Below are 17,428 nucleotides of genomic sequence, written 5' to 3' on the forward strand. Positions count from 1 at the left end.
GGGGCGACGTCGATCTGAATGCGAAGGAGTTAACTTGTTGGGGAGATGGCCAGGTTAGTGCCGGCTAGAACTACCAGTCGGCACTAAAGCGCCCACCTGACGTCAGGTGGACAAGTTAGTGCCGGCTGGAAATACCAGCCGGCACTAACGTGATCCCAGCCGGCACTAACATTAGCACGTTAGTGCCGGCTGGTATTTCCAGCCGGCACTAACTTGTCCACCTGACGTCAGGTGGGCGCGTTAGTGCCGGCTGGTAGTTCTAGCCGGCACTAACGTGCTAATGTTAGTGCCGGCTGGTATTACCAGCCGGCACTAACGCGCACCATGCGCGCGGGAATTGGCGCGCGGGAACTGGCCACGCCAATTCCCATTTACACTAAATTTGTAGTATTCTTAAATTAGATCAACATAGGCTTAATAATTAGAATAATATAACAAACATTACATCTTATTTTTAGCTACACAATAATAATAGTAATTATATGTACACAATAATAATAGTAATTGAAGTAAATTAACGAATATGCAACCATTATCAATTATGTGTAGCGTAAAGGGTTTATATGTGTATATGTTTCTGTTATTGATAATAAATCGAAAACATTTCATTTTGATTCATGCAAAATTGTTCAAAAAACTTTTCAATAGTAGCCTATGGAATGATGTAATCAATTCTCATATTACTTGATTATTTGTTTGTAATTTAATGTTTCAATGCTTCTAGTAATACAAAATTAGTGAATGTAAATAATATTTATACCATGCAAAAATATAGTATTATCTGAAGATGATATTATGTCATAATTGGATAAATAGTATCAAGAATTGAGATAAATACGATGCGGTGCGTTACATTACATCACTGATTGAGAGAATTCAATACATAATTTATATAAAACTACTACTCATTATCATTATCTACTGGAACATTGATAATCTTCCTTTTGACGAAAGTGCCTTGAGCGTGATCACAGCGTAAGTAAGGTGTGTCCTCTTTGGATAAGAGGATGCTAGGGTCAACGTCAACTGAGAATGGAGGAAGGTCATCAATCTGGTCATAATCTTCCGAATTGTCCGAAATATCCTCAACTCCAACAACTTTTCTTTTTCCAGGAAGAACTATGTGCCGTTTCGGCTCATTTCCAGCCTTGTCTGCTTCAGACATCTTATCTGACTTCTTCTTCGGTTTGCTCGACATGTCCTTCACATAGAACACTTGTGTCACATCCTTGGCTAGAACAAATGGTTCATCTTTATATCCAATCTTTTTAAAGTCAACTATGGTCATCCCATACCGGTCCTTCGTTACGCCTCCTCCAGCCACCCATTCGCAACGAAATAAAGGGACAACTATGGGTCCATATTCAAGTTCCCATATCTCCTCTATGACACCATAGTAGTTGTTCTTTTCTCCATTACTGTTTACTATACACATACGGACACCACTGTTTTGGTTGGTGCTTTTTTGTCTTGAGCTCTCGTATAAAATGTATACCCATTGATTTCGTACCCTTGGTATTGCTGGACAGTGATTGATGGTCCCCTAGCCAGCCATTGAAGTTCTTGATCAACTGTGTTGTTGCCCAATAATTTTCGTCTAAACCAGCCGTCAAAAGTTTTTATATGTTGGCGTGTAATCCAAGAAAGATTCTTTTGTGGATTTTCAGACTGTATAATATTCAGGTGCTCATCAATATATGGAGCCACCTTGGATGAATTCTGAAGAACCGTGAAGTTTGCTTGGCTGAATTCACTACAAGGGATGTGCACATTACATTTCTTTCCTAGTGTGCCTTTTCCCTTTAGTCGCCCCTCATGGTGTGACACGGGGAGCCCAATCGAATTGAGATCAGGAAGATAGTCAACGCAAAACTCAATGACCTCCTCGGTTCCATAGCCCTTAGCAATGCATCCTTCTGGGCGAGAACGTTTACGCACGTACTTCTTCAATACTGCCATGAATCTCTCGAAAGGGAACATATTGTGTAGAAAAACAGGACCCAGAATAGTTATTTCTGTCACAATATGAACTAGAAGGTGTGTCATAATATTGAAGAAGGAAGGTGGGAAGACCATCTCAAAGCTGACAAGACATTCGACAATGTCTTTCTGCAGCTTTATTAGATTATTTGGATTAATTGCTTTCTGTGAAATTTCATTCATGAATGCACAAAGCTTTACAACTGCCAATCTCACATTTTCCGGAAGAACACCCCTCAGTATAACCGGAAGTAATTGTGTCATCAGAACGTGGCAGTCATGGGACTTCAAGTTTTGAATTTTCTTCTCTTTCACATTTATTATGCCCTGTATATTTGAGGAGTACCCAGACGGGACCTTGATACTGTTCAAGCAATCGAACATGCTTTCCTTCTCCTCTTTACTCAGATTATAACTGGCAGGTTTTAAATAGTGGCGTCCTTTGTCTCTCTTCTCGGGTTGCAAGCCTTGTCGCCCGGCTAGCATCCACATGTCGCGCCTTACTTCCAATGTGTCTTTTGACTTACCATACACTCCCAGAAAGCCTAGTAGGTTGACGCAAAGATTCTTCGATAGATGCATCACATCAATTGCGTTGCGAACCTGTAAGACTTGCCAATAAGGTAGGTTCCACAATATAGATTTCTTCTTCCACATTGGAACATGTCCCTGGTCATCCTTCGGAGCAGGTTGGCTACCGGGACCCTTTCCAAATACTACCTTCACATCCTTGATCATCGAGAACACACGCTTTCCATTACGGAACAGAGGCTTACGACGAGTTTCGGACTCTCCTTTGAAATGCTTCCCTTCGGTTCTTAGGGGGTGATCGGTAGGAAGGAATCGGCGATGGCCCATGTATACGCACTTCTTACAGTGTTTCAAATAAATGCTATCGGTTTCATCATAACAGTGGGTGCAGGCCATGTATCCCATGTTCGACTGTCCCGAAAGTTTTGCAAGTGCAGGCCAATCATTGATGCATACAAAAAGCAAAGCTCGGAGGTTGAAAGACTCCTGTTTATACTCATCCCACACATGTACACCTTCTTCTTTCCAGAGCAGTAAGAGATCATCCATCAAGGGTTGCAGGAACACATCAATATCGTTGCCAGGTTCTTTTGGCCCTTCTATAAGCACCGGCATCATGATGAACTTACGCTTCAGGCATAACCAAGGAGGAAGGTTGAACATACATAGGGTCACGGGCCATGTACTATGAGCGCTGCCAAACTCACCGTACGGATTCATTCCATCCGCACTTAGAGCAAATCTTATATTCCTTGGGTCGTTGTCAAATTGAGGATACTCTCGGTTAAGGTTTCTCCACTGGGACCCATCTGCTGGGTGTCTGATCATGTGATCCTGCTTACGGTCTTCTTTGTGCCACCGTATCAACTTAGCGTTGTCCTTGTTTTTGAAAAAGCGCTTCAGACGTGGTATTATAGGGAAGTACCACACCAACTTTGCGGGAACTCTCTTCTTTACCGGCTCCCCATCAACATCACCTGGATCATCTCGCCTGATCTTATACTGCAATGCGCTACAAACAGGACAAGCTTCCAAGTTCTCGTATTCGCCGCGATACAGGATGCAGTCGTTAAGACATGCGTGAATCTTCTGCACGTCCAATCCAAGAGGGCAAACCATCTTTTTAGCTTCGTATGTTGTTGACGGCAGTCATTACCCTCAGGAAGCATGTTCTTTACAATCTTTAGTAGCTCACCAAATCCCTTATCGGTGACACCATTAGTTGCCTTCCATTTCAGCATCTCTAGCGTGGTACCCAACTTCTTCTGCTCCGGTTTTGCAATTAGGGAACAACGGCCTTTGTGATCCTCCAACATCTTCTCAAACTTTAATGCCTCCTTCACAGTGTCACTGTCTTTCCGTGCATCAAGCAACGCCTGACCTAGCTCGTCAGGTGGCTCCTCTTGTTCAACATTTGCTTCACCCTCGTCCATTGGTTCATCTTGAAAGCTACCTGTTTCATGAACCCATGCCCAATCTGGAAGATTGTTATCACCATCGTCATCTTCTTCATTATCTTCCATCATAACTCCAACTTCGCCGTGCTTAGTCCAAAGGCTATAGTTACTCATAAAACCATTCAAGGCCAGGTGATTCCATAGAGTTTCTCTTTTCCGGAATTCCTTTTTATTTTCGCAAACACTGCATGGACAACACATTAAACCCTTTGGCGACCTATTTGCCACTGCTGCCTTGAGAAAAGAATCTAAACCCTGAATCCACGCCGAGGTGCTCTGGCTTCCGTGCATCCATTGCCGGTCCATCTGTACAAATTAAAAAAAAATCGTGCTCATTATCCCTAAAAACAGGTTACTATGAAGTAATTCAAAAAAAATGTAAATGTGTCATAGGCTACCTATCTAATAAATTTAAACTAAATAGCAAAATAAATTGGCACAATAACATATACACATGTCACCATGAAATAATTCAAAAAAATCATTCTAAATATGTGATGTTCAAACTATATAATAATCATTCTCTGAAAAGCAACTAATCAATTCTACCTTGCTCAAATTAATGAACAAATTAGTGAATCATGCTCATTGTCCCTCATCCTTAAAATCCCTAAAATTTTGCATAGTAACATATACACATGTCACCCCTCTAAACTTTATGCCCCAGAAAACGAACACACCCTAAATCATGGCGAGTACTGCGAGTTCTAATTTGCGGTTGTTCTGGGCCATTTTATGTGATTTTACAAGTGCCCTGTTGCTTTGTTGATGACTTGTGTTTTTGCGAGTTTGTTGGTGGTTTTTGTTCGTGGTGGCGGTTGTTCCGGGTCGTTTCTGTTATTTTACAACTGCCCTGTTGCTTTCTCGTGACGACTTGCGTTTTTGGATGTCATTTTCGAAACCTCTAAATATGGTTTTGGGAAGGATTTTGATGATTCTTAAAAAATTTATAATACAATCATGTGCCCACTTCACACCCTCCCATTCTTATGTATTAAGTACATAAATCTCCTTGCAATAATATCCATATATATCGTTTTGAGAAAGTTTTATTTGCAGCCATTTGGATTTATTCAGTGTAGTGACATCTAAGGTTAATGTGCAATTTTTCATAATATATGCCATACCATTGCTTTGATTTGAGTTCGAATTGATTGGGACTTGGGAGCAATATCAACCCAATGAGATATGGCATCATTCCTTTTGTTGGATAGGAAGAAATACATCTAGTACATGTATATTGAGTGAAAATACACGAAATCTTTATCAACTTACATTCAATAGTAGCCGTACAGTTCGAAAAGTTCTACAGTGAATTGCCTCTGTAGTTTTACTCAAGATTTATTTGCAAAGCTTCGAACTATACATACATCGGGATATTTATAATTTGCAGAAATTTTTCTAGAGATTATAATATGGCTTGTGCATTTATTGTGTGCGGGTTGTCCAATAGATGTACTCGCCGTGATATCCTTAAAATTCCTAAAATTTTGCACATTAACATATACACATGTCCCCGTGAAATAATTCAAAAAAATTATTCTAAATATGTGATGGTCAAACTATCTAGAAAACCTTCTCTAAAAAGTAACAAATGGATTCTATTTTGCTCAAATTAATGAACAAATCGGAAAATTATGCTCATTTTTCCTCAACCTTAAAATCACTATTTTCTTTACCTAGAAAGCATGAAACAAAGAATAAACATCGTGAAAGAAGAGTGGAAGAAGCTACTAACCTTTGGTGCACTTGAATGGATGAAATTCTCACAAATTTGGGGAAAAATGGGCAGCACCTCCCCTGTAACACGCCATTAGAGTGAAGGAGGGCTCGGGAAGAAGAGTGGCAAATGAAATGGAGGGAGGGCTGGGATGTGGTGGCCGGTATATATGGGGCAAGTTAGTGCCGGCTGGTGGCTTTAGCCGGCACTAACTGTCTACGTTTAGTGCCGGCTAGAACTAACAGCCGGCACTAATTTGTAATTGACCAAGTTAGTGCCGGCTAGATATGCCGACCGGCACTAACGTGCGTTTTTGACCGTTGTGGCAGCCGTCTGACAGTTGGGGGGATGGCGCGTTAGTGCCGGCTGGTATCTCTAGCCGGCACTAACGTGCCCGCCTGATACTGTTGAGGCACGTTAGTGCCGGCTCGTCCTTGACCGGCACTAACGTGCTGGTACCGATAGACCGTTTTCTGGTAGTGTAGAACTTAGTTTGTTTTTGGCAAGAGTGGTTGGTGAAAAAGAGAGAGCTTGTTGACCGCCGCGCTTCAAAGAGCAGAAAGATTAGGTTTGGTCTCTATTCTCCTTTGCTTGTTGGCTGCCAGAGAATTTTTCCAACTTGCTTAACTTACTTTTGGGTTATCGTGTTCTTTTTTCGCTCTCATGTGATTTGTCCAGGTATCATGTTCACGAGAAGATCACTAATTTCATGGCCCCGGTACCCATGGCTGTTCCTCCAATGGCTCCGAAGTTGTTTGAGAATTTATTTGGCACGAGCAACTACAAATCCACTAAAGCTTGAATTCAAATTTCAAATAACATGTAGCAATTTTTGTAATTTTAAAATTGTAGCATGTATGATCAGTTTTGTGCGTCGACAAGCAAATGTAAGGCGCAATTTTATCGTAAATTTTTACTAGTATAATCTTCCATAAAATTTTTGCTAGTATAATACTACATTTCTTTAACAAAATATAGTTGTTTTAGAATTTATAGTCTAGACGACAGCCCAATCATTATTTGTTCCTTGCTTCCACAAGCTAAGTACATGCAGAGGCAGCTCAGTGGAGCTTCCTGAGCTTTAGCGCCGTGCTCCGGCTTGAGCAGGGGGGTGCGGAGAACGGCGCGTGCGAGTAGGACGGTGAGAGCTCGAACGCGAAGCTTCGCAGGATCATGGGCTCTCGCCGACGCAGGTCCTCGGCCCCCTGCCGAACGCGGAAAAGGCCGGCCGGTCGACGGACGCCCTGGCGACCCCCTCCGCGAACCTCTCCGGGCTGAACTCGTCCGCGTCGGGCCCCCACACGTCCCTGTTGTGGTGGATGCACAGCAGCTGCAGCACCAGCACCACCCCCGCCGGGTAACTCACGCTGCAGAGCTCCACCGGCTTGTACGTCCGGCGGTGCACCGCCGGCAGCGGCGAGTAGAGCCTCAGCACCTCGTACAGGAAGCTTAAGATTTTGAGGCGGCTGAGGCCGTCGTAATCCGGCGTCGTCCCGGCGCCGTCGATGACCCGGCCGGAGCACCTCCTCCCTCGCGCGGTCCTGCCACTCCGGGTGCATGGACAGCACGATCATAGTCCACGTGAGCAGCACCGACGTGGTCTCCATGCCGGCTAAGTAGAACAGCTTGCACTCCCCGATGACGTCCTCCGTGGACATGCCGCCACCGGAGCCTTCGCCGTCGCCCCTGGAGCTCCATGTTGGACTCCATCGCGCCCTCTCTCTTCGCGATGATCCCTCTCAGGATCCCCTCGATCTCTCGCGCGATCCGCTTCATCCGCCGGTTGATCCTTGTCGGCAGCATTCTACACGAAGGGGACGAGTCGCCACTTGCCAAATTGATTTGCCGTGGTACTCATTGACAAGCAAGCGAAAGGTGAGAAGAACTCACATGTAGCCCGGGATGTGTATCTTGTTGCGACGAGCATAGCGAGCTTGACCTGCTGCTCCTGCCCTCGAGGTAGCTGCTGCCGAACGCGGCGCGGGAGATGACGTCCCCCGTCAGCCTCTGCATCTCCGGCCAGACGTCCACCTCGCACGACGGCTAGCGCCGCCGCCCGCAGCCAGACCAGGTCGTCGCAGCACGAGGCAAAGGCCGGCAGCATGCCCTGAATTAAGGGTGAAGATGACTGATCTATCCATGAGGCGTTCTGCAGTTCTTCACTCGAACGGATTCAGCTAGCTGTTGATCGATTACCTTGAGCTTGTCGAGGTGGAAGGCGGGGTTGATGATCCTTCGGTGCCTGGCCCACTTGTCGCCCTCGTGGGTGCTCACGCCGCTGTGCAGCAGCCGCTGGAGCTGCCCGAAGCCGACCTTCTGGAAGTGGCCTGTATATGATAAAAAAAATACTAGTATGCTATCTGGTACTCGCAACTGCAATCCTATACGAATCCAGAACTATGAAAAGAAAATAAAATTTAAAGAGACGAGTAAATATACCCGTGCGTTGTTGCTACGACCGAAGATTAATACATATATTATTGCTTGTTTCTTGTTTTAGAAATGCTAGAGATAGAGATTAGGATTCCGATTAGAATTTTGATTGACAGACTAATAAATCATTGCTTGCTTTATTTAAAAAATAAAATAGAGATAGGAATAGAGAAGAGATAATGCAGAAAAGGAACATCCATCCACATATCAAAGTTGTATAGATTTCACAAGGTGCAACCATTTGTTCAGAATGAATATGTGTGAAATTTTACCTAGGATTAAAATTGTAACAGCCCTAGGCGAATTAAAATGATAATTATGCCATCATAAGCATCATCAAGCATTGATTATAATTATAGCATCATCAAGCATCGATTATAATTATAGTTAGAAAGCACTTAGGGACGATCAAATTATAGACTAAGCCCTTTTAAAATTATAGAAGCGGACGGTCCGCCCATATATATGACAGACTATTATCAGTTCATCAGCACGACAAACTTCGATCAACCACGACCGAGTCAATTTTTTGCCACATCAACACCCCCCGGATGGTCCGCGCCCCACTCGCAGACGGTCCGTTAGTGCCTCCACAGTACGTGTCACGTGCACAGAACCTTGGCGCCACCAGCCCTACGCGTCAGTCGAACTCCACTTGGACCAGAGCACTCTGCTGCTTCCTCTCTCCCTCCCCATTCCCTCAAACACCTCTCTCTCTCTCTCTAACCCCAAGCCATAGAGGAGCTCCACCACCTCCCCTGCCAGTAAAGCCCCTCCACCTCGCCGGAGCTTCGCCGAAGGACGCCAAAGTACAACGCCGACAAGCTGCACCGTCCCGATGCCATCTTCTTCCTTGGAGCTAGGAGCTTCCCAAGTTCTTCCCTATTTCCATCCTCTTCCTCAAGCTTCAAGCAAGAACGAGTTTGAGCTTCACCAAGCCTCTCTACCACAACTTGCAGCTCTTGCCGGTGTTCAACTCATCGCCAGTGAGCTCATCCCCCCTATCCCTTTTTCCATTGCTCTAGGAATAGAAGCCATAAAACCCCTTTAGAGCATAATCACTATTGATGATCTAGAGCTTTGAAACCTTAATGCATGTATGTTCTAGCTGGCAAAACAGACCCCATACTCCCAGGAACCTTTAATTAGGAACAAACCCCATCCCAAACTATTGCTGGAATCGCCACCGACGAACTTCCCGGTGAGCCTCGGCCATGGCGTGGACGGTCCGCCCATAATGTCTAGTCACCCAACCCGACCACCAGAGGCTCTGGATGTTTTTAGACATCCTAGAAATTTGTACTGCTGTCGCGGCCACCTCGCGCCGCTACGGGAGAAGAGAGGGAGAGATGGGAGCTGCCGGGCGCGCGAGCGGTTGGGCGCGTAGTAGAGGCAGAGTGACAGGAGTGCCAGCGCCACGGTGGCGTGGGGGAGCCGGAGGTCGGTGGGGCCGATAGTAAGGATGGCGACGGCAAGAGCCGAGAAGAGCGTGATAGGGAGCTTCGTATGGAACAACATTGTCACGGAGCTTCAGAGAGGACGGGAGGCCGGTGGAGGAGGGCCCCGGCGGTGATGTCAGTCAAATCTATCACCGCCGGTTCGGTTTAAACCAACAGTGACATGACATTTGGGATAGGTTATTCTGTAGTAGTGCTATATGCAGGGGCGGGTCCAAGGTCCGGCGAGCCTGGGCACTTGCCCGGGCTCCCTTGCCGAGCACCCACCGGTTGAGAAATGTTATGGGCGGTTAGTAGCCCAACTCAAAACACTAGGCAGCCCAATAACCGGAGTCATCCACCACGAATTAACAGCACGAGGTTCCTGTTTCAGTGTTTCCAATCGAAAATGCACTTGCGCTTGGGGCCTACGCTGGGCATCGATCGGTGGACGGGCATGTCTAGTGTTAGAGAAGAGATATAGACCCTAGACAGGACCACCGTTCCTGTCGGCGTTGAAGTCGCCATAAGTCGCGGCGCAGGACGTGCTGTGCTGGAGGGCGGGGCGAGGCTGGGATCGGACGGTGTTGCTTGGATATTTGGCAGGACCATGTGCTGTAGGATTGACAGGAATGATCAGAGCGTTGAGATTTTAGCGAGCGCCAAACCAGGTGGATCACACGGTAGGAGATCGCAGCTGGCGGGACGACGTGCGGAGGGGGCGACGGGTCGCAGGATGATGTACCGTCGCCCTCCCGTAATTATTTGTAGTATATAGAAATCCAGCATCAAATGTATCTTGGTAATGCATTTATTTGGTATTATAGATGTTAATATATTTTCCTAAGATTTTTACTTGCAAAACTAAAATAACCTACATTTTAGAAAGGAAGAAGTACATGATAGTATACTAAGCACTAGTGAAGACATGCTGATGTTTGATTGATAATGGAAATACTTCAGTTATTTCCGAACAGAAACTGCTCAACAGTATGTATTGGTCATTCATTTATTTTAGAAAATATTGTAATTTTCCGCCAAATCAATATCATATTAAGAACACTTCGAAACATGAACTATTGACATAATTTTTACATTAAACATGCTTGTAAATTTGACTAACCATTAGTCCAAACTAATGATATTTGACCTTTTCAAGCAGTACAAATAAATGTAATTACATAATCATTATAGGTTGTAGAGGGGCTTGTATTCAACAGAAGATCCCAGCTCTGCAAGCTGTGGACATGAACCGGTGATGGAAGCAATTGACGGCTGTGTGTATGAACCTCGTAGAAGGCCCATTGCAATGGCCTTATATGCAGCTTCTGATGGATGGAAGCCATCCCATGATCCATATTTTTCTGGGTTATCGCAGACCGTATATTCTCCGGATCCACAGCTTGTAGTTGGGGAGACGCCGTAGGGTCCATCACCACCACAACAAGCCACGAGTGGATCTTCGATCCCTGAGTCATAATAGTCATGACAATGTTAACTAGGGTACGTATTGCCTGCCAAGAAAGGGGAGTTTCTTTATGCTATTCGCAGGTATTCGTGAGGCTCCTCTAGGCAGTTTACTGAATGGAACAAATAGCATGATAAGGCTGAAGCTCAACTACAAATAATTGACGTGACACTCGTACTACAAATAATAGATTTACTACTGCAGCAATAGGAATATCCAGCTAATAAAAGTGGAGAAAGAACGATGCTATGTGATGTAAACTGATATCATTGTTCATTACCAAACAAACTCCAGTGTGAATGATTAACGAGTGGTCACCGACTTGACCGAGCTACTATAATTGTACAAGTACTATCCTAAAACATTGGAGTTATAGTAAAATTATAACCAAGAAGGAATGCTTATTGTGCACATGTGGATAAAAATAGTTATGTGGATAAAGAGCTCTAAGAAAATAATCTAAAATACAAGGTAAACACCGTAAAATATGAAATCTAGTTTATTTAAAGCACATTCTGAAATCTGAACCACCAGATAAGCATATAATTTTGATCTACACAAATATAAGTAGCTTTTGAAAGTTTGATTGCATAGATTCTAGTCTGTCGAAAAATAAGTACAGACTAAATTTTGTATTAGAACAAAAAGGCAAATAGCCAAGCTCACCATATTGTTCAGGGGAAAGGAAAATCTCCATGGCAGCTCCATAGTTATCAGCATAGATGATGGTTACTCCAGGATGGAGCTTGCGAAGCTTCTTAAGCTCCTTCATGAGAAGCTTGTTGTGGTACTGTGAGAACTTGTTCATCCACCTAAGACAACCTGTTTGTGTTTCATAATCTTCTTCCTTATCACTCTTGAATATAGTCAGATATCTTGGGACACACCCAATTGGGAGGTTCCCGGGAACCACAAGAGTCTTGGCTCCTAGCCTAATCAATTCCTGCAAAACTCAACTCCCTGTACATTACTATCTATATATAATGTCAGCAGCTACAACAGCTACAGCAAAAACTGATGCTCACAGTGATCGTGGATGAGATTTTGGCAACAACACTCGGAACAAAAGTGCGGATCTTCTTGAAGGGCACTCTAGAAAGAAGAGGGATGTTGTAGTCATTGCCCCCGATTTCCCCAACCAAGAAGAGAGATTGGTTCATCATATCTGCGCAACCTGTGCAACAAACAGGATTATCTAAATTGTAGAGATCACATCATCATACAAAATAGAGTGATGGAGTTCCTGCCTTCCATGTTTTGCTCTTATACAAGTCAGATTTATCCTAGTTACCTGTTTCCCAACACAGCAACTGATTTCTTGGGCACATCAGGCTAGTGAGCTGAAGTAAAAGCTATGGCTGAATGGAGTTTAATTTCCTTTTTTCTCATTGATTTCGTAAAGGATGATGATTGCGACTCTATTCCAAATGAATTATGAGCACAACTAGTTATTAAAAAAATGGTCTCCTGTCCATTTCTGACCATGAAGAAGCTGCCTCTTCCTGGAAGGCAGTAATATAGCGATGACTTGTGGTGCCAAAACTCAGTAGAAAAATGAAGAAGCAAAATATTCTCTCAAATCTTCTGCTGAACTTGCTACGACAACGACTGATCTGGACTGGCTGGCTAGTTGCATTGAAGTGTTCATCATTCGTTTCTTATAACTACGGTCAACGAACCACCCAGCACCTCTGTTTCTCTGCTTTTCCGTGCACAACACTCGCATTGCACTCCACTACTATGCTACTCGCTAATACTTCCTCCACCTACCACGACCAGATTACCAGTACGATTCTTCCCCCAACAGAAAGTGTAGAATGGAAAAGGTCAAAGGAGGTCATGTCAAAGGAGGATGGAAGCGGAGGAGGTAAAAATGGAAGATGTACATACCGGCGAGGTTGCCGGGGCAGAGGAGGTCGAGCAGCTCGCGGAACCACTTCATCTCCATGTCGAGGTGCACTCGGTCGCCCATGCCGTCGAAACCCCTGCCCCGAAAGAAGTCCGGGCTAAGCGCCGTGGCGCCGCCGACGGCGAAGTTGGCCCCGCAGGCGAAGTCCCCCGCGCTCCGCCCGCTCAGGTACGGCCGCACGAACGGGAGACCCAGCGTCTCCGCTGCAGCCACGCGAATCCCCAAATCAGCACCGCCCCCGCCGACATGGGCTAATTGATCAATCGATTGATTGGTAGCGGTCTAGCGGAGCGGTAGCTTACCGATGAAGTCGAGGACGATGCGGCCATTGGAGAAGCGCCCGGTGGGGCGGTGGAAGAACGTCTCGCCGTAGGGCAGCCGGAGCGCGGGCTGGCTGGAGTCGTTGCCGTAGACGAAGGCGTAGTTGCCCGTGTCCGCCAGCGAGTCCCCGAAGCTGAACACGCGCGGGTAGCAACCCGCCGCCGGGGCCGCTCCAGCTAGTACTAGCAGCACCGCAGCCGCCGCTGCCGCAGGCGGGGGGAGACCCCGTCCTGCCCTCCCGGAGGCAGAGGAAGCCATGGCGCCGTGCTCGGAAGCGTTGGAAACCAGGAAGGATCGGGCCGCCGAAGAAGCTGAGCCTGTCTGGTCGGAAAGACGGCGACCTACCGTACTTACTCGAGCGCATGATGAGAGCCACCAACCACATGGCGAAATGGACATAGCTGCCAGCTTCAGCTACTGACTTGCGGACCAGTTGTAAGCGTCGCTCTCATGCCACGTGTTTGTCCAGCTCGGTACAAGCAGTCCTACAAGAAGCCGCCGAAGCCAATAATCTATAATGTATGAAACTTTTCTATACTATAAAGGATGAAACTTTGAGATATAATTTTGACCAAGATTTAGGCTCCCATACTTCTCACAGATGGGTCCACGTGTAAGGCCGAAGGTTTGACAGGGGGAGGGAGGACGGAAAAACAGAGGGAAGCAAAATAATTCCATCAAATCTCCTATTTTTTCTCACCACGCCGAACCCTTTACCCGCCCGCCGTACCCACCCCAAACCCCCGCCGATTCCTCCGCGCCATCACCGGCGCCTTCCGTTCCTTCCCTTAATCCTTCCCCGACCCCAGAATTTCCTTTGTCATCCAAATCTCCGTATTCTCACCCCATCCAAGCTGTTCCGCTCAACGTCCACACATCATCCCCTCACCTCCCCGGCAGCTACATCCAGAGGCGGCGTCCGGGCCTGATGACAGGAGCGGTGATATGTGGACAAGCGGACAACACCCAACCGCGTCCCGCCCCCTCCATCTGCGTCGTCTCCTCAGCGGCGGCAGCCTACGGGAAGGGGGCGGCAGCCCTTGGAGCATCAGAACCTCTCTTGATGGAGGGTGAGGAGGTTGAGCCATATCGTGATCACCATGGCTATGTATGCTGCCGCTTCCGGTGGCATCAACCGTGCTCATGGTGCACGCGTATTGCCCGCCTCCACCCGGCACCCCTTCTCGCGTTCCACCGATATGGCACCGTATTGGCGCCAGCAAAAAAAAAAATGCAACAGAGCATGACCCTTCCCCAATCGAGCACCTACAGGTCTGACTCCATCTGCGCCCCATCTCTTCCTAGCTCACAGTTTTTGGCTGGTTTATCAAAGAGTCGCAATAATTGTTCCTTTTTTTCTTAATGGGTTATTGGTAGCGAAACCCTAGGTTCTTGATGCTTTTGTTCCCCTGACCTGAAAATGCAGAAATTTGTGGATTTGACTCTTCCCTGAAAAAAGATCCAGCGGAGCTTGACCTTTTCCCATCGAGTACCTACAGGTATGACTCCCTTTGGGCCGAGCATTTCTTGGATTATTTCGTTTTTTCCCCTCTCAGTTCTTGGCTGGTTCCTCAAAGAACTACAATAATTGTTTTGCTTTTTTCCTAGGTTCTTGGTGCTTTTGTCCCCCTGAAAAGGTAGGAATTTGTGGATTTGAATGATGTCTGGGATGGTATCGCTCAATTTGTTGGAATTCTTGAACCCCTCCCTCTAGGCAGATAGCTCAATGACGATGTAACACAGGTATTTGTTTTGGTGTGGTTGCTGAAATTTGTAGGCAAAATCATTGTACTTTTTCCCCTTAAATAGGTCATATTTTGTTATCATGATAACTTTACTCCTTAATTCACTGTAAGAGTATGACGTTCCAAATGCAAAGAAGCTACTCCGACATACATGGACTTCTTGTTTTATTCATTCTCAATGGCAGTACTATGTAAGGGCAGCCTTGTATCTATGATGCCTCCCTGATTCCGATGCCGAACTCCTCTGCTTGAAGTGTACTCGAAGAAATGGCTCTGATAGTTCAAGGGTTGTCAGCAAAAAATATGTTCTTCATCTTAATTTATGGTAGTTCACCAATCATCAGAGGCATCTTCTTTATGTGCCACAGCATGTAGCCCATGATAGTTTGCATCATCAGTACAGAGGTCTAGCAATGTTTGGTAGGCAGGTTCCTTTTCATAGAGGTATATTGTAGGTTAACATTTCAGTTCATAAGCATCTTTTATTTGTTGGGAAAAATTACTGATATATACGTGTGTTTCTTATAGTTAGTGTTCTGAGCGTAACAAGAAATATCCAACCATCATCGACTACAGTTTCATTATGGATAGATTATTCTCATAGTGAACGCCGAGTAGTGCAAGAGATTGGTTGTGATTGTAAACTTCACTATTTTGAGAATGCTAGATGAAGAGCCTGCAGAATAAGATGATCGAAATTGCTGGATAAATGTGGAATAATGAAAATTGTTGTGTGTAGACAAGGTGAACAATTTGCTCCAACTCATCAGTATCACTCTACTATTCCATATCATTGATAAATTGCAGGTGATGCTATGAAGAAGCTTGAGGAAAAACAACAGTAATGAGATGGAGATTCATATGTGTTTTGGTTATTTTTGGCTAAAAACATGGAATGGATAAAAATTGCTGTGTGCCTGCAAGATTCTGTGAGGTCTTTTCTTTCCGGTTCAGATATCAGGAATGCTCAAAATATGGTAGGTGATTTCTGAATGGCAGTTATTTGGGGAATATATATGCTACACTTTTCATGCTCAAAATGTGGTGGGTGCTTATTGAGTGGTTTCTTAATCGCTGCAGCATAATATTGTTTTTATTCAACAATATTCATATTTCTGATGCTTCTTGTTGTAGTGTGTTCGGATGGAGCTGGATCGGCATGCTAGGCAAGAACCAAAGAGCCTTCCAGATGTTCTCGAAAATCATCATGCTTTGAGCTAAGAACCGTATGATAATCCCTCTGACCTCAGTGCATTGTTGCATAATTCTGGGTGAGTTCAGTTCAGCCTTTATTCCTTTTAAAGGTGTTTCTTTATATCCTCTCAATTGTCAGAGTTTAGGAATAAAATGATGTAGGACAGCTGTAGTGCAAATATTGCATTTGCTCTGATGCGCTTGAAAGGCCAGGTTCCCTTGAGGTCTGTTGGAGTTTATTGGAATGATAATCAGTATATCCAAGGTGACCAATCACTGCCAGTAGCGCTTGCTCATGTAGGCCTGTTGGACTTTATTGGATCGAAGAGATCTCATTTTCAGTTTTGTGGATCAAATGACTTCAGATACACTCATAGTCTTTGTATTCATATTTTCCCCTTTGGTCAAAACACTTGCACAAACAAACGTTCTACTACTGTCATCTTAATGTTCTGTTCAGGCTGAAAATTAAAGATGCTTTGTAGAGTAGGATTGATGAACCTCTCTTGTATGTGCATTCACTTTGTTGACCATAGCCTGGTGAGATAAGCTAATGTCAAGTTTGTATTGCCACATTATTGATTTTTTATTTATTTAGGTGTCTGTCATTCTGCTAAAATCGTAAAAAGGAGTGTTTTTCAAATATATCTCTGCATGTTCCAGTCTTGTCCCTTTTGAACATGAGAAGAAGCTTGCGGCAATTCAAACTTGACATTAGCCAGCAATACGACCTGTATCTATTCTATTTGTAGCAGGAGAAAGCCAAGCTCCACGTTGGAGGCTCGCACCAAGCCACCTGTGTTTAGCGTAGTCCCATTGGAATGCATGCTGCTTGCAGGATTAGACACCGTGACTGGCTTGGAGGAGCGAGAAGCGACCTCCGCGAGCATCAGTGATTTACTCAATCATTAGCATAAATTTCCAAACATTAGAGCCTCTTGTATCCAGGTCATGAGTTATAGATGTTATTTATTATAGTTATAAACTTATAGTGTACGTTCTATGTATCTATGGGAATTAAGCATTAACCATGTGATAAATAAAAAGACAACCCACTGTTTTGTCTCATGCCTGATTGTTGGCATTGTTAAGTTCGAAAATAAATACTCAGTCGCTATTTTTGTCATTGTCAAGTCAAGTAGGGTTGGGATCCAGGCATCAAGACCATGAGGAAAGGGGAAAATGCTGTTTTTACTAGTCCTGAATTGTTTTGGAGAATCTACGTTCACCTCCA

The 17,428-nt window shown here is 44.9% G+C and overlaps 1 protein-coding gene, 1 long non-coding RNA gene and 1 pseudogene across 8 annotated transcripts; 1 reads left to right on the top strand and 2 right to left on the bottom strand.

Annotated features, from left to right (window-relative positions):
• Positions 1 to 6,678: 6,678 nt before the first annotated feature.
• Positions 6,679 to 9,639, bottom strand: LOC112892449 (annotated as a pseudogene).
• An 899-nt stretch (positions 9,640 to 10,538) lies between these two features.
• On the bottom strand, positions 10,539 to 13,622 carry LOC112893234 (GDSL esterase/lipase At1g28600-like). The gene is made up of 5 exons (XM_025960444.1): positions 13,237 to 13,622; positions 12,916 to 13,137; positions 12,051 to 12,199; positions 11,692 to 11,968; positions 10,539 to 11,026 (listed from the first exon to the last, which is right to left on the bottom strand). Exons 1-5 carry the CDS (start codon positions 13,511 to 13,513, stop codon positions 10,746 to 10,748), a joined length of 1,206 nt encoding a protein of 401 aa, XP_025816229.1. The 5' UTR covers positions 13,514 to 13,622; the 3' UTR covers positions 10,539 to 10,745.
• Positions 13,623 to 13,948: 326 nt separating this feature from the next.
• LOC112893236 lies at positions 13,949 to 17,262 on the top strand. Of its 7 annotated transcripts, none has more exons than XR_003228760.1 (4): positions 13,949 to 14,527; positions 14,682 to 14,754; positions 14,864 to 16,459; positions 16,950 to 17,262. It is a non-coding gene; the product is annotated as an uncharacterized LOC112893236 (long non-coding RNA). The 7 variants fall into 7 exon arrangements; XR_003228759.1 differs by having other exon boundaries at positions 14,864 to 16,271; positions 16,362 to 17,262; XR_003228756.1 differs by having other exon boundaries at positions 13,950 to 14,527; positions 14,864 to 16,044; positions 16,135 to 17,262.
• Positions 17,263 to 17,428: the final 166 nt, after the last annotated feature.

This window comes from Panicum hallii, chromosome 5 (genome assembly GCF_002211085.1).
Source record: "Panicum hallii strain FIL2 chromosome 5, PHallii_v3.1, whole genome shotgun sequence".
NCBI classification, from domain to species: Eukaryota; Viridiplantae; Streptophyta; class Magnoliopsida; order Poales; family Poaceae; genus Panicum; species Panicum hallii.

Coding starts and splice junctions, on each gene's coding strand:
- LOC112893234 (XM_025960444.1), bottom strand. CDS start 13,513: ATGGCTTCCTCTGCCTCCGGGAGGGCAGGACGGGGTCTCCCCCCGCCT. Junction 12,200..12,915: donor CTGCCCCGGCAACCTCGCCG/GTATGTACATCT, acceptor TTTGTTGCACAG/GTTGCGCAGATATGATGAAC. Junction 11,969..12,050: donor AAATCTCATCCACGATCACT/GTGAGCATCAGT, acceptor TGAGTTTTGCAG/GAATTGATTAGGCTAGGAGC.